The sequence below is a fragment of the Chamaea fasciata genome, unplaced genomic scaffold, assembly GCF_029207755.1.
Source record: "Chamaea fasciata isolate MVZ Bird 193981 ecotype frontalis unplaced genomic scaffold, bChaFas1.0.hap1 SCAF_1, whole genome shotgun sequence".
Classification (NCBI taxonomy): domain Eukaryota; kingdom Metazoa; phylum Chordata; class Aves; order Passeriformes; family Sylviidae; genus Chamaea; species Chamaea fasciata.
This window is the reverse complement of record NW_027094086.1, coordinates 84082457-84103304: the sequence shown is the minus strand read 5'-3', so window position 1 is coordinate 84103304 and position 20848 is coordinate 84082457. Positions and strand designations below refer to the sequence as shown.

Genomic DNA, 20848 nt, shown 5'->3' with positions numbered 1-20848 from the left:
TGCAGGCACAGCTGATGTAAATGTTTGAGTTGCCTTTTTTTTTTTTTTTTAATAATAATTTTTATATTGCCTAAATCCCTAAAGTCAGAGTCTGGAGTATCGTGGACTCTGTCTGGAGGCTGCCCAAAAATCACTCCTTGTCAACTCCCTTTTCACAGAAATGAGCCTGTTTACCTCCACCACTGCGTTGTCAAGTCATCCCTTCCCAGTAGCATTGCAGTTAAAATTGGTATCCTTACAGAAATGTCTAACCTTTATTCAGGAATTTCTCTAATAGCCAAAGTCCAAATTAAAATAATTAAAAATATTGAGGCATCAACATGCCTCAATACTTTTCTTCAAGGTGCATTTCTCCACAGATCACTGTAATTGGTTAGATGGTACTTTTTATGAGAAGATAAAAATATGGTGAGTTGATAGCAATGAAAAAAAGGGAAATGCAGAAAGTTCTAACTGGATATTCATTCACCTTGAGCCCTGATCCAAAGCGAACATTTTCCTGTAGAGGAGCTTGATATAAAGCTCATTTCTGTGCATTAAGAATCTCCTTATGGCTTTTGGAAGTGACACACAGGTGTGATACCTGTACTGGAGCATGCCAGTCTTCTCAGCTGTCTTTGACAGGTTACACAGTAACCCTGAGGAAGCCTTCATATCACCCAGTGTTTGAGGACACTCTAGAGGTTTTGAGGCTTTGCTCTGCAGACAGTGTCCCTGAGTTCTTGACAGTTGAAAAAGACATTGAGGGACAACCCAGATTCTGAAGGCTTTACAGAAAAAAAACATAGTCAGCAACAGGGGAAAAGTAGTACAGAAACCAAGGAAGCATTCTCATCTAATGTGCTTAGTCCTTTCTTTCTCCAGCCACCATTGGCATTCATTGGTTGGTGTGTGGAAAAAGAGTTATTGATTACATTCCTCTGACCACTTCAGCAGGCCCTTTCCTCTTTCCGTGATAAACAGGACAATACTTGGTAGTCTCAGCCAAAAGCAACAACGACTCCAACCACTTTGTCACATTTCTAAATGGTCCCTCCCAGCTCAAAGTCCTGGTAAGTCGTGAGTTGTCTGCATGCCAACGTACAAAATGGCCATTTGATGAACTCTGGTGTCTAATGCTGATCCTTACAAAGCCCACAGCAAGTACACAAGCTGTCACGTACCTGCACATGTGAAGGGTTTTCCCTAGAAGTTTTTCATCCAATAAGCATGGCCCTAAAACCTGCTTTCTCTGAAAGTATATCCCAGCTGACATGACTGCTGGATGCAGATGTTTGCATCCATAGTATTCTCAGTCACAGCAAGCTATGTTATCAAGGGTATCAAAGATACCAGGCATTACTCTGGAGTAGGAAATCCTTCCCAAAGCCATATTTAAGACTACAATGAAGTCAATCTTTTTTTTTTATTTTTCTCCTTAATTCCATTCAGCAGTTAAGCCAAAGCAGAATTAATTGTGGTTGCTAATACTAAAAGGCAAAAATAAGAATACTTCTTGTGAGCTTTCCAGCACACAAACTGCCTGTCATCCATCACCAGCTCCCTTTGGCTGCTCTTTAAATGCTCATAAGTCTTCACTGCCCTGGATCTCTGTTGAGGTGAAAACCACACCTTCCTGTGTTTTTTTGTTTTTACTCTTGTGTCCCCCTTGCCCCTGCATTTATTTATGCCACACAGCTATTGAATTGTAGAGGTGGGTGGCTTACCTGTAGGGCTGGTCATATTCTAATCATGACAATTTTTTGTTTGTAATACCTGAGCTATCTCACTCTTGGGATTCACTTCATCAGTCAAGATTAATTTTGGCCTTTATTTTAAGCCCAGAACTCATCCAGAAGGCATCTAACAAACATGCAAAATACAAAGATAATACCAATAAGCACCTTGGAGAGGAGACAGAGAAAGGAAGGTCAGGAATAACACATAATACTACTTTGGATACTCATCTGCAAGCCCTTTCAGCCAACCATGAGCAGGATAAAAGACTGTGGTAATTTTATGGGATTAGCACTACAGAAGAATTGTTTTGAGTGAGGAGCAAATGTCACAATGTGTGATCAGTGGTGACACTGCAGTATAAGAAGAGGTCCCAATAGACTTTGTTGCATAGCTATAAAAACAGTGGACAGAGCAATCTTGGCCCTACCTGAGCTTTTCTTAAAACCTTACATTTCCTCTGTTTCCAATTCCACCTTCAAACCCACTTTTTAATCCCCACCAACACATGGAAACAAAAACTTGGATCAAGAGGAAAATGCTGCCAAAGATTAGAGGTTTGGAAATTTACAACTGTTATCCGAGGAAAAACTATAGCAGTAGCCAATTACTTTAGTCAAAAGTCTTTGTTATTGTAAAGAAGCTTTAATATATGATTTTGCTTCCAAAACCAGAAGATAGAAGCAGAGTATTTTATCAGTCAAACAGAATTAAAAGTAGGAACAAAAGCAATTAAAATCCTAGTTACCCAATATAGAAATTTTTAAAACTAAGGTCTGCAACCACTAACTTACTAAGAGATATATGGAATTATAAACATGAACTTGTCACAAACCACTGTAAAAAAAAACCAAAACCAGGCAGGTGTCCTTTTAAAACCATATTTTTTGTTTTCATTATTGTTATTCCACCTTTCCCCTTACAAAGCGTGACCGCAAAGTAGTACCAGCTCAGCAATTTGGAGGAAGTAAAAAAAAGTAAAAGTGCTCTCAAAAATTACAGAACAGTGTTCCAAAAAGGAAATCTGATTAAAAAACCCATTTCTGTGCAGCAGTAGAGTAGTCTGTTTCGAATTTCAATGGCTATCTGTAGCACTGAGGTTTCTGTGTCACTGCATACAAAAAACGTGGTGAGGAATGGTGCTGTCTTACTCTACTCCTAACCACAACCTGGTAGATAAATTCTGAAGTCACAAGGCAGCTGAGAGCTCTACGAAGACTATTAAAATGTACTGGCAAAGCTGGAAGGAAGAAATTCAAATGAGGCCAGGTTAGAGGTTTCAAAGGGATGAGTGACTGATCCTGTTTCATGTTATGCCAGACAATGCTAATAGTTTAAACACTAGCTCTGTCAAACAAGAAATAGGTGTATTATTGTCTGCGAATTATTAAAATTGACTTCACCTACCCACCTGTAGAATTTTCTGACTAAAAGCAGAAAAAAAAGAAATCAGGAAAGAAAAAGTCTCACAAGAGAAGCATGAACTCTTAATCTATTACTAATGTCTTCCTGAATCCTGTTAATATTTTTCATATTGTCTGCTTTGGTGAGCTCAGAGACTATATGTGAGGAATGAGCAAGAATTCCAGCTGATCCAAGGCATAAAGCTCTTAAAGTTTAAGTCTCTCCTGCCCTGCATATAATTAGTGTCTCCTCTTTCACCCATCCAGCTGGGACATCAGACAATTTGGGGAACATCCAAGATGGGCATGCAGAACCATTTCCTGGTTCATGACAAATATTGTAGATGTTTTTGACACAGGGATAATCCTTCTCGGGTTTTATTCAGCAACAACACTTCTCCTCCTCCCCCTCTCCTCAATTTTTTAAAAGTTGTTTATATCTACAAGGCTCAATTTCCCCCACTATTCAACCATACAAGCTCTTCTTGAACACAAGGGAAGTATTAAGGATACTAAAAAATAATTAACAGTGTAAAAGGTTTTTAAGTTCTGATATGGTACAAATCATTGCTATGAGTTTTTTCTGGAATACAAATACGAAACAAGAAGATATGAGAGGTTATCCTCAACATCACTCAACAAGCACTCCTCAACATCATCATCACAAAGCAGCAATAATAGCAAAGGTCCCACCTATTTGTGCCTCCCTCACAAATGATGACTCTAAAGGTGACAGAGGGGAAAGGTGAAGGTTTCTTTTTTTAAACAACCACTTTGAAACTTCCACCTCCTTTCAACTATTTTCCCTTTCGAGAGAAATTGCAAATGGTGAAGGATAGGAATAAGTCTGAACAAAAACACTTCATTGACTTTTTGGGGGAGACTGAAGATCTCTAGGACTAAATTTAAAAAAAAAAAGTCTTGATTCCCCTAGAAAAGTACCTTCCTCCCCTCCAAATTAGGCTTTTCTTAGAAAAACTGAAGGGACAATTTTATTTATTTATATATATTTAGCAGAATATTTCTTGATTTTTTTTGCCCAGAGGTGAAGTTAAAACATCCCACATTTTCTAGGGGAATAAACTTCAGATAACTAAAGAAATAAAAGAAATTGATAGATGTCTACTGTCATTTTTGGACTGTGAAACCTGAAAAATCATGAAATGAAAGCTTTTGGAGACAAAGCTCCACACCCTCCCCAGCCTAAGAACTTGCTATGCCTTTATGCATTTCTCCTAACCTGGTCCAAGTAGCCCTTTCACACTGCCCCGGACTGCCCCTCAGAGGGAACAACTGCAGTCATTCCCATAACACCTCCAGCAGCACCAAAGTAACAATGATAAATATTTTGCAAGAGGTGGCACAGGATTTTGAGAATCAGTGGCTTGAAGTACAACCTTTAAAGAAGAAAACTATTAAGTGCCATGGCATACCCCCAGGCTGGAGAGACCTATTTCTCCAGCAAACCCTTGACTGGAGGACTCCATGCTGAAAAGGCTGATGTCAAGGCCTCTGCTGACCCAAACCCAGCAGAAACTGCTATTGCCAACACTACAACCATCTCATGGCTTCTCAGATGAAACACATGAACATTCTGGGGCTGTCATCTTCCTTTGTACGCCCACTCACTCATAAAATAAAATACAAACAGCGGAAGGCAAGCAAGCTCTGGCTAAGGCTGGAGAAATTAGACATGAGACTAGCCCTTAATTTCAGATTTGCTGAAGGAAACCTTACCTCTATCTCATATCCTCTGTATTCAAAAGCCATTTTTATTTTCATATAAATCATGTCATTTACTATTCTCTGCTACCATTCTAAAACCTTTGCAAGGGTTGAATTGGCACAGCACACTCAAAAAAAAAGGTTACAATGATGTGGGAAATGCAGTCAAAATGAGAACAGTATTGTTAACATACTGCTTGACTTTTTAAAACCCATTGTAAAATAAAATAAACAGCATCTGAAAGAGAGACAGATCTTCAGACACGCTCCCACTTTTAAATCTGAACAGTAATCAGGTGTGTAAGTGACCTCAAGCACCTCTGACACCAAGGTCTTTGGAAAACCACGATGGGAACAGATTTGTGCTGAGGCACTCTGCCACTCTCACTGGAAACTCCAATGTATCTGAACCACCATTTGGCTCTTTCGAATGTCTGATCTCTCATAGAAAATGGGGAATAGGCTGTAGGTGGTGGAGGCTGCTGGTAGGAGGGAACACTTTGCAGTTGTGACAAGTGTGTCTTGGTGCTGCCTGAGCCTGGACTTCTGTCATGGCTTTTCCCTGCTCCCAGGCTCTCTCCCACCCTCATGACTTCCCTTCAGAGGCTTTGCATTTCCCACCACATCTGCTGAAGTGTTTGTATGGGACAGGCATAGGACAGGCAGTGATAAGAAAACAAGGGTCCAGATGAGGGTGAGACAACAGAGAGATAACAAGGGGGAGGAGAAGGCCAAATGGCAGGCCAAGAGAAGGGGGAGGGAAGGGGATAAGAGGTGAGATAAAAAGAGACTTTCTGTGCATGAATAAACATGAATAAGTGAAGAGGTGGCAGTAAGACACCCCAGTGCCAGGAAGGCAAAAAATTACGGACTGGAGCAGTTGATTAAAATTACAAACTGCATGAACTTGGTATAATTCTTTCTTGCCTGTAAAGCTACGCTAAGAGAACCTGACTAAAGAAAGTGTCTTGAGCTATTTCAGCATCTCTGCTCCCAGGCACTGTACAATGGGGCAGGCAAATGAGAACAATCAGCTGGCCCCTCTTGAGCTCCTACAATGTTTGGGCTGGCCTTCTCAATTCCCATTGCAGATAAATTGCTCTCCTTGATATTAAGATGCAGCAATGCATGTAAGGACACTCTTGGCGACTAGGATGGAAACTGTCCCTATTAACTATTCATGCCCTTGAAGTGAAGCACTTGCTTGGATGCCTGGCTGAATCAGGTAGTGTCTAATTAAGGAAGTAGACAGCCTTCTATCCTCATTCACCTCTCCCTCAGCCTTAATCCTCCAGTCACCTAAGTTTAATTTAAAAATCTGTTTTCAGGAGTTGAGCCCAGATCTGTCACATCCAAGATTGCCACTAATTGCTATGTGTCAACAGCATTTAGAAAAATGAGTAATGAATCAAAACTGCCAACCCTTCTGCCTGGATGACAGCTTTATCTTTACACACCAGCTTTTCAATGGGGTTGCAATCTCTTTACCCACCCAGAATGGAAAATTGCATAGCCCAAAATCAGTCAGAGATTTCTTCAGCCAGTCTGAACACCTCCAAATAAAAACTACTCGTCTTGTAGATGAACATATGGTGTAACACCCAAGGTGCAAAAGGACTCCAACCTGGACCCCAGGAGGTAAGGACACCCTCTTCCTCTGGCTAGTCTTGTCAGATGGTTGTGGCATTAGGGGATGGGAAAGCAGACTCACAGTGTCTCAGGAAGATCAGTGAAGATGTGAAGGTCACAGATGACACACAGCTGGTTTCAAAACCTCAGGAATGACAGCAAGGAAAGAGGTGGTGAAGGAAGAAGGGCAACAGAGGCAGCTGTAGAAGCTGCCAGAGAAATGTTTTGTTAGAGGCACAGCAGAGGAGGAGCAGGATGACGCCAAGTGTAAAGCACAGTGTATGAGCAGTGGTGTCCAGAGGGATTCCTTTACTGGATGTGCCAGTCTAATACTGAGCTCATTATGAAGCAAAAAGTCAGAATTTGTGTGGGAGGGCTGGAGAGGCACATACTAGGTATCTGTTCCCACTAGAAAGGAGGTAAGCTAGGGCTCCTGCTAAGAGTCTGTTAAGAGGATTAAACAAGACACAGAGCAAGACTGGACATGAGGCAGCTAAAGCTTCTCCAGTTTGGTGACATACTGAGAGGAAAACTTGATAGCAATAATGATCTTCCCTTCTTCTAAGGAAGAACCACGATGAACACAATCAGGATGAGATAAAAGTGGAAAGCTACCTGCTCAAGGACAGCTGCATCCCCTAGGAATGACAGCAGAACACAATGTCATCAGGTTCTCCCCCAACTTTGCCACTGCTTATAATGGTATCACTCGAGCCGTGCAGTCTGTCTGCTCTGCCATACACGTTTCAGAGGCAGAAACGCAATGATGCTATTTTTTTACAAACCCTTTTTCACATGCTTGCTGAGAAATATTTAAAATATGTTAAGTGCCTCTTAGATGCTATAGAGACAAGTTACTACTAATCATTATTTTACTTGGCTGAGTTTGACATGTATATTTTCAAAGATACTTCTGAAATGACTGATGTGTAAGGCCTTAACTAAAACAAACAAACAATCTACTGCAGGTTTTATTAGCAGGAGGGACAAATAAAAGGAAGAGGATGGCAAAGCAATGCAGAGATAATGTTGAGATTAAAGTAAGGAACAATATAAACATTTTGGCTGAGACAGAAGCAAAGTCAGCTTGGAGGAGAATTCAGGACAACAGAGGCAATAGTTTTCAGATGTTGACATACATTTTCAGAACAAGGAGGAAAGAAAACAGATAAGAGAAGACTGCCAATTTTATGATAGTTCACAACTTCTTTACCTGACTGCTAGAGGAAAATAGACAGGAAAATAATCTGAAGATTATTCTTCCTTGAATGCTCCCATTTCATTTTCATGAGTATTAATAAAGGCCACATATTGACATTGATGAGTAAAAAGATCCTTGAGGAAGGGAAGCACATGTTTCCTCATGCAGATATCTGAACAGTTTACAGTCACAGGCAGCTCTGAACTTAAGAGTAGGAAATGAAGCTTGTATGAAAACTAAAGTGGAAGTGTGGGGCATTCAGGGGTTTGTGATCATGGTTTCATTAGACTCTAAATACTCTTTAGGGCAGGAACACTTAGAGGAGTTCAGAAATGTTTTTGACTTTAAGAAAGCTGACTTTGGGAGAATGTGATATGCCCTGAGGAATTTTTACTGGAATCCTATGAAACATGGGAAACACAGAGCTGAATTTTTAAAAAACATCTGAAGAGACTGAAATTTAAAGCCGTCCGGCTTAATTCCAAGGAGGAAAAAGGGTAACTGAGGCCAAATACAGTCAAGCAAAAATGCAAAATTTAGTATAAGTGACACACATAAGACTTGAGAGATCGTATATGTATCATATATATATATATATTTTTCTTTTTCATATATACATATATATATTTCATTTATATCAGTGCTAGAAAGAACTGGGAGAAAAATTGCTTAAGACATATAGCAAAAGGAAGAAGTTAGTAAATTAGTATGCCCTTTTTGCTTTGAAGAAGAATAATAAGAGGCCAGATGACTGCTTAAATATTAGCATCACATTGTGACAGAGTTTCCAGGCTTGCTTAAAGGAAGGAAATTTGCATTGATGATGTATGCATATCCTCAGAGTAACAGCCATGCCAGCCCATAACAAATGTGATGCATGGATTCAATCTGCAGTTTCTATACCAGGCAAGCTGCAGGACAACTGCAGAAACAGGTGGGAGAAAAGGGGAAGAATTCTCTGTAACACATGCAGAATATTAGATTCAGAGAAAAAACAACATCTACACATGGTTGAAAGGCTTCTTTTGTTTTCTTCTTTCAAACAGTGACATCAACTCCTAACTAAGAGATATATACATCTAAGTTCTGTGATGACAAGACAGACCATTGAGACCTGGAGTTAACCTTCACTGTTGCAGGAAAATGCTACGAAATGAAGCAAGCTCCTATGAAACTGTTAGCTTAGTATCTGCCATGCAAAAATAATATAAGTACTTTAACTCAAACACCTTAATGGGCAAAATTTAATTAGAAGCAATTGTGCAATTCTTGGGGGAAAATTCATGCATACAAATTAGTAGTAATTTTCCTGCTGAAAGATAAAAAAATTAAAGACAGACCTCTATAAAACTCTGTAAAAGTTACCCAATTTCTAGGGTTGAGAGGCCTGATGCTTACGACATCATGTGCTGTAGGGCTTCTTGTTTCTAACTCACCGAGGCAGGTCATTGAATTTCAGTTTTAACTTTTGAAAGAAATTTAAAATTATTTTAACATTATTTTTGTGAATGCTGAATAGATTATTTAAATCCAAGTTCACAATAAGTTGCCTATGTACAATATGAACATTCTGATTGCAAGTAGAAAAGACTAGTGAGATAATTTCTGAGGTACCTACATTTCACAGGTGAATAAACTGTACTGGAAAGTGATCTTTACATGCCTAGAGCAGAAGGTGAATATAAAGTATGACTTTTCTAGCCATGTGCTTAAAAAGCTCGCAAAATAACTGAAAGCATCTTTCATAGCGTATCAAGTTCAGTATAGAAAGCAAACTTGCCATGAAGCTCCTGTGAAAACTGTTGATTTTAAGAAAGCACCAAACAAAATTTTTCCCTAATCCTTGCAGCCAGTTAGCCTCCAAAAACATTTAAAAAAGGGTCAGAGAATATACTGATAGGAATTCGATAAAGGCTGAAAGAAGTGATACTGATAGGTTTGCTTTTGGCAAGACACAAGGAAGGAAGGAGAGAGACAGGCATTAGAAGCATTAGCAGGAACAATTCCCAAGGCCAGTAAATATCAAGGGGCCCCACAGCAGTCAAAAGCAGAGTGAAGAGATTTAGAGCCAAGGCATTCAAAGGGTCTACTTAGTTTGACCAGAAGACTGTCTCACATTTCAAGGTTTCTTCTTCAGTACAGCTAAGCTTTTCAATGAGAGGCCTTGACCCCAGGGATCACTAACTGAAGAAAACAAATGTGTTTTCAAATGAATGTATTGGCACTGTCAGAACTGACTGTACACAAGATTAAATTATGTTTATTTTCAATTTCCAGAATGCCATGTTAAGTTTTAGAGAAACAGACACACAGACAGACAGAGAGAAATGTTTCCAAATAAGACATGAAAGTCTGAGCATCAGATTTTCTGTGTCAACTGTGATTCAACAGCAGAATTTCTGTTAACTGAACTGGCTAAGCCTCCTCCCAAAATCTCAACCTGAGACTTTCTTGCCTTCAGCATTATTGGTACAAGTGGCAGCAGGAGACACTCGTTGTCAGTCCATTTTAGTTGTTTCATTGCTCTTCCTTGCATTCTTGTGATGGATTGGGTTTTGGTCTAGTATTTTGAATTGCACAGATGTGACTCCCTGAATAAAACAAACAGTAGTTTGCTGCCTTTGACAAGGAATGGAAATCAAATTTTAAAAAAGGAGAAAGTGATTCTGCGTATCCATCCTGAGATGATCTAAAAAGGAAATTGATTGCAAAAAAAGGATATCACATTTCTTCATAGAGGAGTTCCCTCACAGTTCCTCTGCCTACTCTTTAAGACAAAGCTACTTCATTTTGTGCTACTACCTTGGTCATGCCGAAGCAGCTTCACAGCCTTCCTGGGTTCCACAGGAACCAAGTCAGGACTGCATTGAAAGCAAGGGAAGATGAAAGCAAGGGAAGATGGGGGTACGGGAAGATGGAAGATTCAAGGGTTACCTATGAGGAACCAGGTAATTTCAGATAAACATCAGACATCTATTGTGGTTATACACAGTCCTATTTCAAGCCCACATTCCACTCCGTATTTGAATTACTCCCTATTCTCATGTATGGAGCCACTAGAATATTCCTGAGGGATGTGTGCTTATGCACTGTCCCAAACCAGTAAGAATAATGAACTGAATTTAAAATCCAGAAACCGTGTTTCCAGAGGGAGACCAATAGAGACAGAGAGGAGGAAGACCATGGGCAGCACTATTTCAACAGAAAACATCTGAGCACTTGAGTAAGGTGAAACTGCAGCAAGGCATACCAAAGATCTATGTACTAATCATGAATTTTGAGGAGTGAATATGTACTTGTTAGTAAGAGGTATGACAAACCAGGAAAGTGGGTCTCACAAAGCACAGACTTGTTGGGTCAAGTGTCCTTTTCCTGTTTGGCAAGTCCTTTTGTCTCTGTCCTCCTTATCATCCTGACACCTTACCACGGCACAGAATGACAGACAGCTCTTAACGACTTCCTAGCATTTGATTCTGTAGGCAAGTCCAGCCCTTTTAAACGTAACATGAAAGTCTCTGTTCCCCTCTGAATTTTAGTTTTAGAACCCATGCCCACTTACAAACATGCAGCCCCCCACTCCCACCCTGCAATCTGTGTCAACAACACAAAGGCGCTCTTGTCTCCCCCTTGCTTGAATCACACAGCTCTTCTGAATGGATGGACACATTGGAAGATGATGCTGGGTCAGCAGCCACTGGGGCTTGTGTCACTTTCCCCAGGAGAGGAGAAATCCTCTTCTGGGAACACCCACTCCCACATAGCACAATTGGGGCTACTGTTCCCTCTTGTCCAGAAACCAGGCTTCATCCTGTACCATCTCTGTGCATTGCCACCATCCTGCCTGATCTGGAAATACTGTTGGTTTTTTTTCCCTTTCCCAGAGGGAAATGCTCATTAGGTGATTGGAACACAGGTGTTAGCTACTTGGTCCTGTCAGCATCATGTGCTGGCTTAGCACCCCTGGTAGATTTCACTGAGGCATTCCTGGGAGTAAAGATGTGTTTTGCAAATGAGCATTTGCTGAGCAGGACTCTGCAAAGCACACGAGCACATCTAAACCAGCATTTTGCAGCACTCACAAAGACGTAAGCTGGACTGGAAACACTACCATGAAACACAGAAGGTGGTGCTTTATAATCAAGCCCAACAGTGCCCACCTTCCTCTGGTTTCCCTGCTTGCAGCTGGATGAGAGATGACCATATTCCCTTTCACAAGGAGCTGATTTATGCTCTGTCTTGTTTCCCATATGATGTTTTAGCCCCCTCAGCACTGCCTGTCCCACTCAGGGAGGGTGACCAAAGAGGAGCAGTGTCTCTGTGAGGGCCACCCCCTCCTCCCGCCTGCTCCTTGTTTCTTCCCAGGTAGCTGGCTTCGAGGGGCCAACAAGCAGGCTAATTTAGAGCTCTAAAAGCTGGCAGCGGGAGTGCAATTAAGCCGTTTTCACAGACTGCTGGCCAAATGCAGCGATTTATTGGCTGAGTGATTGGATTATTCATTTGCAAAGCTAAGAGAGGGCATTTTCTTACCACTTCAGTTGGCCTGTAGTACTTGTGATTGACTGTCACATGAATCTTGCCAGTCTCCTTGCACCGTCCCACTTCATTTTCATTCTTCCCTTCCCACCTGTAAAGAAGATAAACATTTAATCAACCCATAATTGCTTTAGTGCTCTGATCTTACCAACATTTGGCCTGCTTTCATTTACTTGAGGCTGGTGTCAATTCTCCCTGCAGAACAGTATAAACTCATTAGCTAAAGGAACAAAGGGAGAGTTTAGACTTGAATAGAGTAACAATGACTTTTGAAGTCTCTTTGTTTTGGTTTTTGATTCGGTGGAAGGTCTAAAAGGCAGGACTTCCAAATTAAACACATAATGCTAAGGGAAAATAAAATGCCCTGATTTCAGAATGTCTTGTGTATCTGCAAATAAATATGACAGTGAGGTTTTTAATTTGTGGATTGGTTCAAAGCTATTTTGTTAATTTTTTTTTTTTAATTCTTGCATTTTGGCCAATACTTTCAGGAACTCTTTAATCTGTTAATTTTATAGATGTGAAGCTCTGTTTGAATAGCATTAAGCTGAATAATTTAATTTGTGCTTAAGTAGGAAAAAAAAAACAACAGTTCTTGGGTTTTCAGTCCTACCTCGCACTCCACATACACGTATTGTAAACTCTTCTTGCTACCTGTGAGCTGAAAGCCAGCTCCCTTCGTCCAAATTAGTTTCATATGTGTTGAACAGCCTGCAATTTGCTGTAATTTAGTGATCTGGTTGTGCTGTGAAGTATTTTCTTAGAGACTGTCCTGGTTTCAGGAGCAGCAGAAGAGGAATGGTTTGCTGGGTGACTAGCTCTGCCTTTGGGGAGGTCAGGCTGCAGCCTGGAAGCCTGGGGACAATGGGCCCACTCCAAATAAATGCTTCAGATGGCACACGTGGGAACGTACATCGGTGCCTCAAACTTCATCCACTGAATATACAAAATTCGGAGTTATGGCTGAAATTCTATCCTCTTTTTGCTTTTAAGTATATACCATGGGGCTCCGAAACAGCTTGGCTTAAAAATGTGATGATGAAATCCTCTAGGTTTTTTTAATGTTTAAGTAAAATCTGTATAAATTGAATCAGCACTGTGATTTAGACCATTTAGCCTCAGTCACCAGCAAGGAAAGAAAAGTACCCCTAGCCTCCCACTTACTGGTTTTTCTCCCAGCACTTGGGATTTTGTCACAGATATGATTTCTCCTTGTTCCCCTGCCCCCTCAAGCTCCTAGACAAATTTAATTCTTTGACAATCTCAGCCTTCATTTTTGAGTTTCTAGCCCTGAGGGATAAGGAGAAAAGTCTGAAAATGTGACCTCTGTGTACCCACGAAGGCTGAAACACTGAAAGGCAAAAGGAAATACCAAATTTGCATTATTTCAAGGTTTTAAATCTCACAAGTTTTTAAGCACGACTCATGACTTTCGAATGGCTAGCAAAGCCCGTAGGATGCTTGATACTGGGAACAGTTCACATTGAAATAATTTCCTACAGATAATAGTGACAGTGAAGTCAGCTGTTAATGGGCATGCTATGATGCTAAAGATGATTTATAATTTAAATTTTCTTCTTTTTTTTTTTTTTTTCAGTTGCTCTGTTGTGAGCATGAACTGCAAAGTTTTCATTCAGAAGCCAAAACTAACATTAGTCCCTCCCTTTAAAGGGCAGAGGGTAAAAATGTGCAGGACTCAAATGAGCTTAATAGAAAACTAACCGTCACCAGTAAAACAACAGGAAGCGCTTAGATCAGGAGACGTCAGCTGTTGTTGGAGGTCACTGAACAGAGAACCCCATTTAACACCCAAAAGGCTCCAGAAGGCTCAGCCGAGCCAGTAAAGACTCACTTAATGTCACTATCAAAGTTATATAACAATAGAAACAGCTTAAGAAGAAATCTCCACCCATTTTGTTCAGCCCAGTAATGTGAAAAGTTCACAAGGAGGAAAAAAAAAAAAGTGTTTCTCATTGTGAACAAAGTAACATTTGATAGCTGCGCTTCTAATTACTCCTGGCACCTCGGTGCTCACAGCTGGGATCACCATACAGCTGATAAAAGTGACTGTGAGGGGGCCAGTCTGACACCAGGACCAAGACATCCATTTTGCCAACCAACTCTCCCTCCCCTCTCCCTCAAACCACAAGGCAAGAGAAAAAAAAACCAACCAAAACCATCCTTAATTTATAGTCAAATTGCAGTCAAAATTGTTAACTGGAAAATGCTATGCCAAATTATACAGAAGCACAAGCATGGTGGAAGGGGCAGGGGGAACCCTGCTGTTGTGCTGTGGTTTCAGCTAGCTCCAGCCACAAAGACTACTCAGCTTTCTGCTCCGCAGGGCAGATGCCCACACAGGCACGAAAACAGCCTTGTGTAACTTGGGGGAACCAAAAAGGATCCCTGACTGGAGAAAGTTTGGCTCATCAGGGCTAGGCTGAATTTATAGAGGATGGGGAGTGGATTCCGCCCAAGTCCAGCTGGTGCCAACGTCCAGAGCTCCCAGCAGGCACCTGCTGGCCTGGGGCAGGCTGTGCACAGAATGCCTGCTCCTGCAGACAAGGAGCCTCTGCAGTGAGGCCACTGCCTACCCCATGCTGTGTGTGGAGCTTCACCCTCCCACTGAAACAAGGGATGGGTCTCCTTTCACAGCTGATGGCCTCAGCCGTGTTGCCAGCATGTTCTGCACCTGCAGAAGGATGGGAGAGACCATGGAACTGCTCCTGACAAAGCCGGTTTGATGCACTTTGCATCTACACTTCTGTGCTGAGTGCCTGGCTGATGGAGATGGGTGCTTTGGGGGTGCTCGGGGTGATAGTCGATGGTCAGCCCTGGTGGATTCCACTGCTATCAGTGACCTCACAATTTCCCATAAAACTAAGATTCAAATGCATGAGACGGTTTACTTGCTCAAAAAGTTCTTCACATCAAGAGCTTTTAAACTCTGGATTTACAGTGGGATGGATTTAATTTAATTTAAGGCTAACATATCACTATTGTTACAATACTTATTAGCAGTGTTGGTGAATGCTTCTTTGACTTTTTAATATTTTTAGTTTCAAATTATTTTTCATTTCCTGTAACTATTCAGTCAGAGAGCAAGCTTCAAGCGATGAAAACTCCCACAGGTACAGAAGATTTTATGAGGGTGAAAAGCTGGGGTACCCATGTGTTAGGGTGTGAGGTGGGCAGGGAAGGAAACAGGGGGGCCAGGATAAGTGAGAAGGGGTGGGAATAGCACTGCAATGGACCAAATGGTCCAGCTGTAATTTAGGAGGAAACAAGTCAAAGTATATATATTTTTGGGGTGGTGAAGAAATCAAATAAAAATGAAAAGTTTCACAGAAGCAGAGATAAACTGAACATGTATATGCATTTCATCTCCCTGCTTGATCTTTACATAGAAACAGAACCAATAGCATTTTAAAAAAAAAATATTCTAAACCACTAGAGGCTACAGCTGCTCAGCTTCTTTATGAAAAATAAAACTATCATGATCACCTTTATAATGAAATAAATTGCAATAGAAAATATTTTCACAATTGAACTGAACAGTAAATTAAATAAAAATAAAATTGTATGAGGATTTTTCCTTTCCTCCACAGCTAATATGATAGACCATTTGTGCAGATTTCTCAGATCTGTGGCTTGATTTCTGCTACACACAAAATTAAGCCAAAGCACTTCATTCTGTCCTGGCACATTATAAACAGCAAAACTGACACCATATAACAGACCATTAATATCTTTTGCAAATAATCTTTTGTAGAGAAACTTTAAATATGACTCTTCGTATGTTCCATTGTGACCAACTCAACCACCAACCTTGCCAGCAGCTCTGATACATCAAAATAGTCATAGATACAAGGATTGCTTAACCACGACCTTGTGCTTAATCAAAAGAATGCTACCATAAAGGAATGTATTTAATTTTTTTTTCAAAAGCTCTGATGAATCAGGTATTCAGTGTTTCATTTTTTTTACTTGTCCAATAGTCCAAGCATTGTCAAGCTCAGATTTTAAAATTTTAATTGCATCTCCCCATATAACAAGATGATAAAAAAGAATACATGCTAGGCTCCCTATTTTTTTTTTTTTTTTTTTTAATTTTTTCTTTTTCTTTCCAGTTCATTGGAAAGCTTTTGAAGCTCTGTCCCTTTACTCCAATTTGTGAAAGTTGGTGTTGGGAAGAAAATGTTTTCTGAAAGAATACTAATGCTTCCATGAAAATCAAGGCATTATAGAAAGAAAAGTTTTAGTTTCAAGTAAGTTCCATTAGTGTCAGCTTGATACAAAATTATATTAATATTAGCTAAAAGAGAGGCTTTTACATTTTCAGAATGGTTTATTTCTTTCTTTCAGAATGGCTTAAAAATTCTACCATAAGTTATTCTTTCTTAAAATGGAGGTTACGAAAAAACCCAAAGAAGTCCACCTAACCTGAAATCAGTTTTTTTTCCAAATTGCATTTGTGACAAATAATTTAATTTCAGGGTGGTATATGTGGAATTTCCCATGAAACACCATATTTCATTCTTACCTAGTATTTCTATTGGAGAAACTCTCATACATCTTATGTAGTCCGATAATTAGGATATTATACTCTCCAAGCCTTAATTTCAATTCCGAAACAGTTATTGTCTCTGCCTGCAGATAAAACCTTGTATCAATAAGAAAGTAATTAGGGCCTGCTCAGCTGAAAGAATTAATTCTCCAGTTGAGGCGGGTGAAATGCCCCCTGAAATACATACACTGTTTTGAGAATGTTAACAAGACAGGTGCAGACCTAAGTAAGGACTTTTTTTTTTGTGAAGGTTCACCCTGGCCATCATTCTTCAGTGACATGGCTGGGTTCCTTTCAATCTCCTCTCTTTAAAATGCCTCCAGTTGCTGTATGAGATTCTGTTCTCTTCCTCTTCACCTGAAAGCTTCTAATTTTCTTTTCTTTTTTAAATACAACACACAACACTGGCCAGCCAGCAATTTTTGGTGGGCAAAAGCCAGATCTGGAAATAGCAGCTGTTTTACTGATGATTACTGATGGCTCCTCCTCCACGTCCCACATGCTTTCCATTCTTACAGCAATCCTTCAAATCTCATGTGTTTCTGTAACCCAGCCTTCCATTTTAAGATAAAAAGAAACAAATAAACAAACAAAAACCCCTCAACAAACAAGCCAGAAAAACTCTTCTCCCTTGGTTCAATCTCAGTTCAACCTTCACTGCTACTGAGGAGGCCACAGGAGTTCACCTCAGGAGACCTTATAGCTTATCTGAAAACTTCCCTGCTTTAGGCTGATCTTTTAGAAGACCAACTAGCGTGTTAGTTGAGATAAAATTTGTATGTAGAACCAAATGACTAGAGTAAAAGAGTAAAATATTCATTTTTTTCTGAATTAATTCTGATCCTGGAAGCAATGAATATTTCTGTAACAAACGTGCATGCATTTTTTAATTAATAAAAACCACAATAAATCTTTCTGCAGCTTGAACAGGTTTTTTTCTTTTTATGTGTTTTTTTTTTTTTTCCCCTCCTTATTTTCCACATTTGCAGACGGGAGTCTTTGTAACAGTCTGCAAGGAACTCTGAGTGCTGTAGTGCTTTCAGGCTATCTTTGCAATCCTGTTCCCATTTAATAAGATTAATGGCAGAAAATTAGTCAAGACAAGCGTTTGCCTGTTTCGTTTACCCTGCTGTAGCTCAAATTGTAGGCGGGAAGTGTTTTCCCCAAGTACTACTTAATTAGTAATAGGCAGAAGGGAAAGTAAAAGAAAAAAAAAAAGTGATCCTTACAGGGGAAAAATATTTGTAGCTCTGAGGCTTTCCTGTTAGTACAAAGGACTGAATTTGAATGATTCAGAGGACTATATAAATATAATTTGAAATTTCTCCCTTGAAAAAGAAATATAAGAGGAAAAAAGCCACGCAAAGTAGATAAACTTCCACGAACACTTCACAGTCCATTTCGGAGAGAGAAGCAGTCTTATTGCAGCTGTAGATTTCATTAGTTACAAAAATGTAGTAAAGTTTCTCTCTCTCTTGTTTTGGCTAGAGGACCTAGTCCTGACATGTGCTAATGACTGGCTAGGACAGAATATTATGTTATGTTCTTGGAAAGACTTTTTAGGCTGTCCTGGATTTTCAGCTGTATAAATTAATGTGAATTGCTAGAAAGACAAAAAACCTAAAAATTAAATCAATATTTTTAGTTGGTTGATGAGGCAGCCAGGATCCCTTTTTTCCTGTTTTCTCCTGCAGTATCATGATATGACAGTGGAAATTTTACATTTGCAACTTCCCCTGACAAAGCACAAAGTAGGGATGGGTAAGAGCCCCTGCACATATGCCCAGTTTTCTCAGATGTAGTATGAGCTCTGCCAACTTTTGTTTGCCATGATCCTGGACATTTTCTCTATCATTTCATCAATTCTGAAAGGCAAGGTTGTATGGCAATACTGGGAAGCTCTGCCATTGCTTATAGTAGTGGAAAAGGCTGCTGGAAATCTCCCAGGTAAGTTTTTGAGGTTGAAAAATTTCAGAATACCTGCAATCCTGCAAAACACCCCCAGAAACCTCAGATAACTCAGCCAAACTTTGAGGAACAGTAATAGGAAGAAAGCAGTCATCCTTGTGGCAACTTGTTTAGCCATTACACTCTGTTGCACTGGTTTTAGGTGCCTCATAAATCATGAAGTAACAGATAAATGGGACTCACCAGTGGGGTCTCACAACGCTGAAAGGGAGGATTTTTCTGCCAGGCTACTCTCTGAAGGAGATATATTCAAACTGGAGGAGGTGAGAGTAGTCACTGGGGCTTTCAAACAAAGGTTGCCAGACAGAGGTTACCAGACAGGCTGGCCAAGGAGTGCATGCGTGTGCTGCAAAAGCATGGGTCAGGCTGACACCTGGAAAAACTATGGAGACTCTTAACAAAACTTCCCAAATCCTGAGGAATATTTTACATCTAGTAAAATATTTACATCTAGCAATTTGAAAGATGAGGAATGGCTACAGGATGAGTAGTGGGTGAGTTCTGATGTTATTCTCAGCTTGGGAGCAGGGGGAAAGAATGGCTGGTGTATCTGAACAGGCAACATGCAAAATGTTCAGGGTTACGCCACTGCCAAAATGATCAGCAACAAAATTATCACTAGCACTTAAAATATCACCTGAGTCCCCATATGTATAGTTATTTATATATCACCTGTAAATGGCTTAAGGAATTAAAAATTTATTCACGGGAAAGAAAAGCTTCGGAAGAGCCACTACACTCTTCAGACTAGACACCCAAGCCCCCATTTCTAAAGCAATTTACGTTCCTAGAAATCCATGTCACTAGGTGTCATGTGAGTTCTTATACAATTTTTGCAAATTACTGTTATTGATTAGTAATAAAAAAAGGCAACTATGCCTTCGAACACACAAAACACCTGCTCTACTTCACATTTGGAGTTATACTGTGAAGTTTTTCTGAGAGACCAGATTGTGACTGGTTCAATCCAAATACTGACTGCATTAAACATCAACATAAATGATACACAGTCTACCATATGGAGCCATATGTGAGTAAAAAAATTAAACAGGACACAAAGTTTTGAGTGTTAGAAACAACTAAATCTAAAGTAATCCTTTAATATCCCCTCTAGAACAAAAGCTATTAATAGAAGTACTTTCACTTTTATTTCTGGCTTTGTTGTTTTCTTTAGGTTTTCTCGAGGACTTAATTTGCTGTCTGAAAAACACAGGCTGATTTGTCACTCTTGGGAAATCCTGAGACTTCTTAGACCAACACCAAAGCAGGGAGTTCAGTTTTCAACTAAGGGATAAATGTAGTGACATCAAAAGAAACTGTGATGTGGGGAACATCTGCGAATAAAGACATTCAGCTAGGTACTGACTTTTACATGTCAGCCTCTAATAGTATGTAATCAAGGTAATCAAAATTAAAAAGTTGAAAAAATTGTTCACCAAACATCCATTGTTGCTTTGACAAATAATATTAGCCAGGGACATCGTATTTCTCATAATCACTAGAATTCTTAAACATATGGAGCAGTTGAATCTGCAGCATTTTCCTATCCATTCTTACTAGGTAGAATTAGCTTACAAACAAAAGAAACAAAACAACTAAAAGAGAACAAAAATTGAGAAAGAAAAGCCAATTATTAGAGTTCCTATTATCTCCCCTTTGGCCTCTCAAACCTCACTACTGTTAAGGTATATGGGACAATGTGTCATTACAGGGACCTCTTGCAATCAAGAAATGATTGAAAGAAAAATATGGAGAGAAGCTTATTCCCCAAACTGAGCTTTTGGGTTAAAAATACTATTTATACGGTCTCTCTCTCCCTCATCAGAATTTCTTTTTCTGGAAGTTGATGCCAAAAATTGAAACCAGACTAAAAACTCATTGAGGAGAAAATGTTATTACCTCCCCAGCCACCCACTGGCTGTTCAAATAATATTGTATATATCTGTGCACTTCTGCATATTTATTGAATTTGTCAAGTTTTTGTTCCCAAGTAAAACTTATTGGCCCTGTCAAAAGTTCACCAGCTGCACAAGTGACTTTGATGGCCTGAGGAACAGCCCTGGCGCTAGCGTCATGGAAGAGCCTGTGGCTTTCCTCTCCCTTTTC

At 39.9% G+C, this 20848-nt stretch overlaps 1 protein-coding gene across 5 annotated transcripts in view; it reads right to left on the bottom strand.

The window, feature by feature from the left end:
• Window positions 1–20848, bottom strand: part of GMDS (GDP-mannose 4,6-dehydratase) — a 418193-nt gene that overhangs the window by 61676 nt on the left and 335669 nt on the right. For all 5 annotated transcript variants that reach the window (XM_066187065.1, XM_066187072.1, XM_066187111.1 and 2 more), the window contains exon 9: window positions 12202–12298. In XM_066187065.1, coding sequence (XP_066043162.1) covers window positions 12202–12298 — 97 coding nt within the window. The remainder of the gene's footprint in view (window positions 1–12201; window positions 12299–20848) is intronic.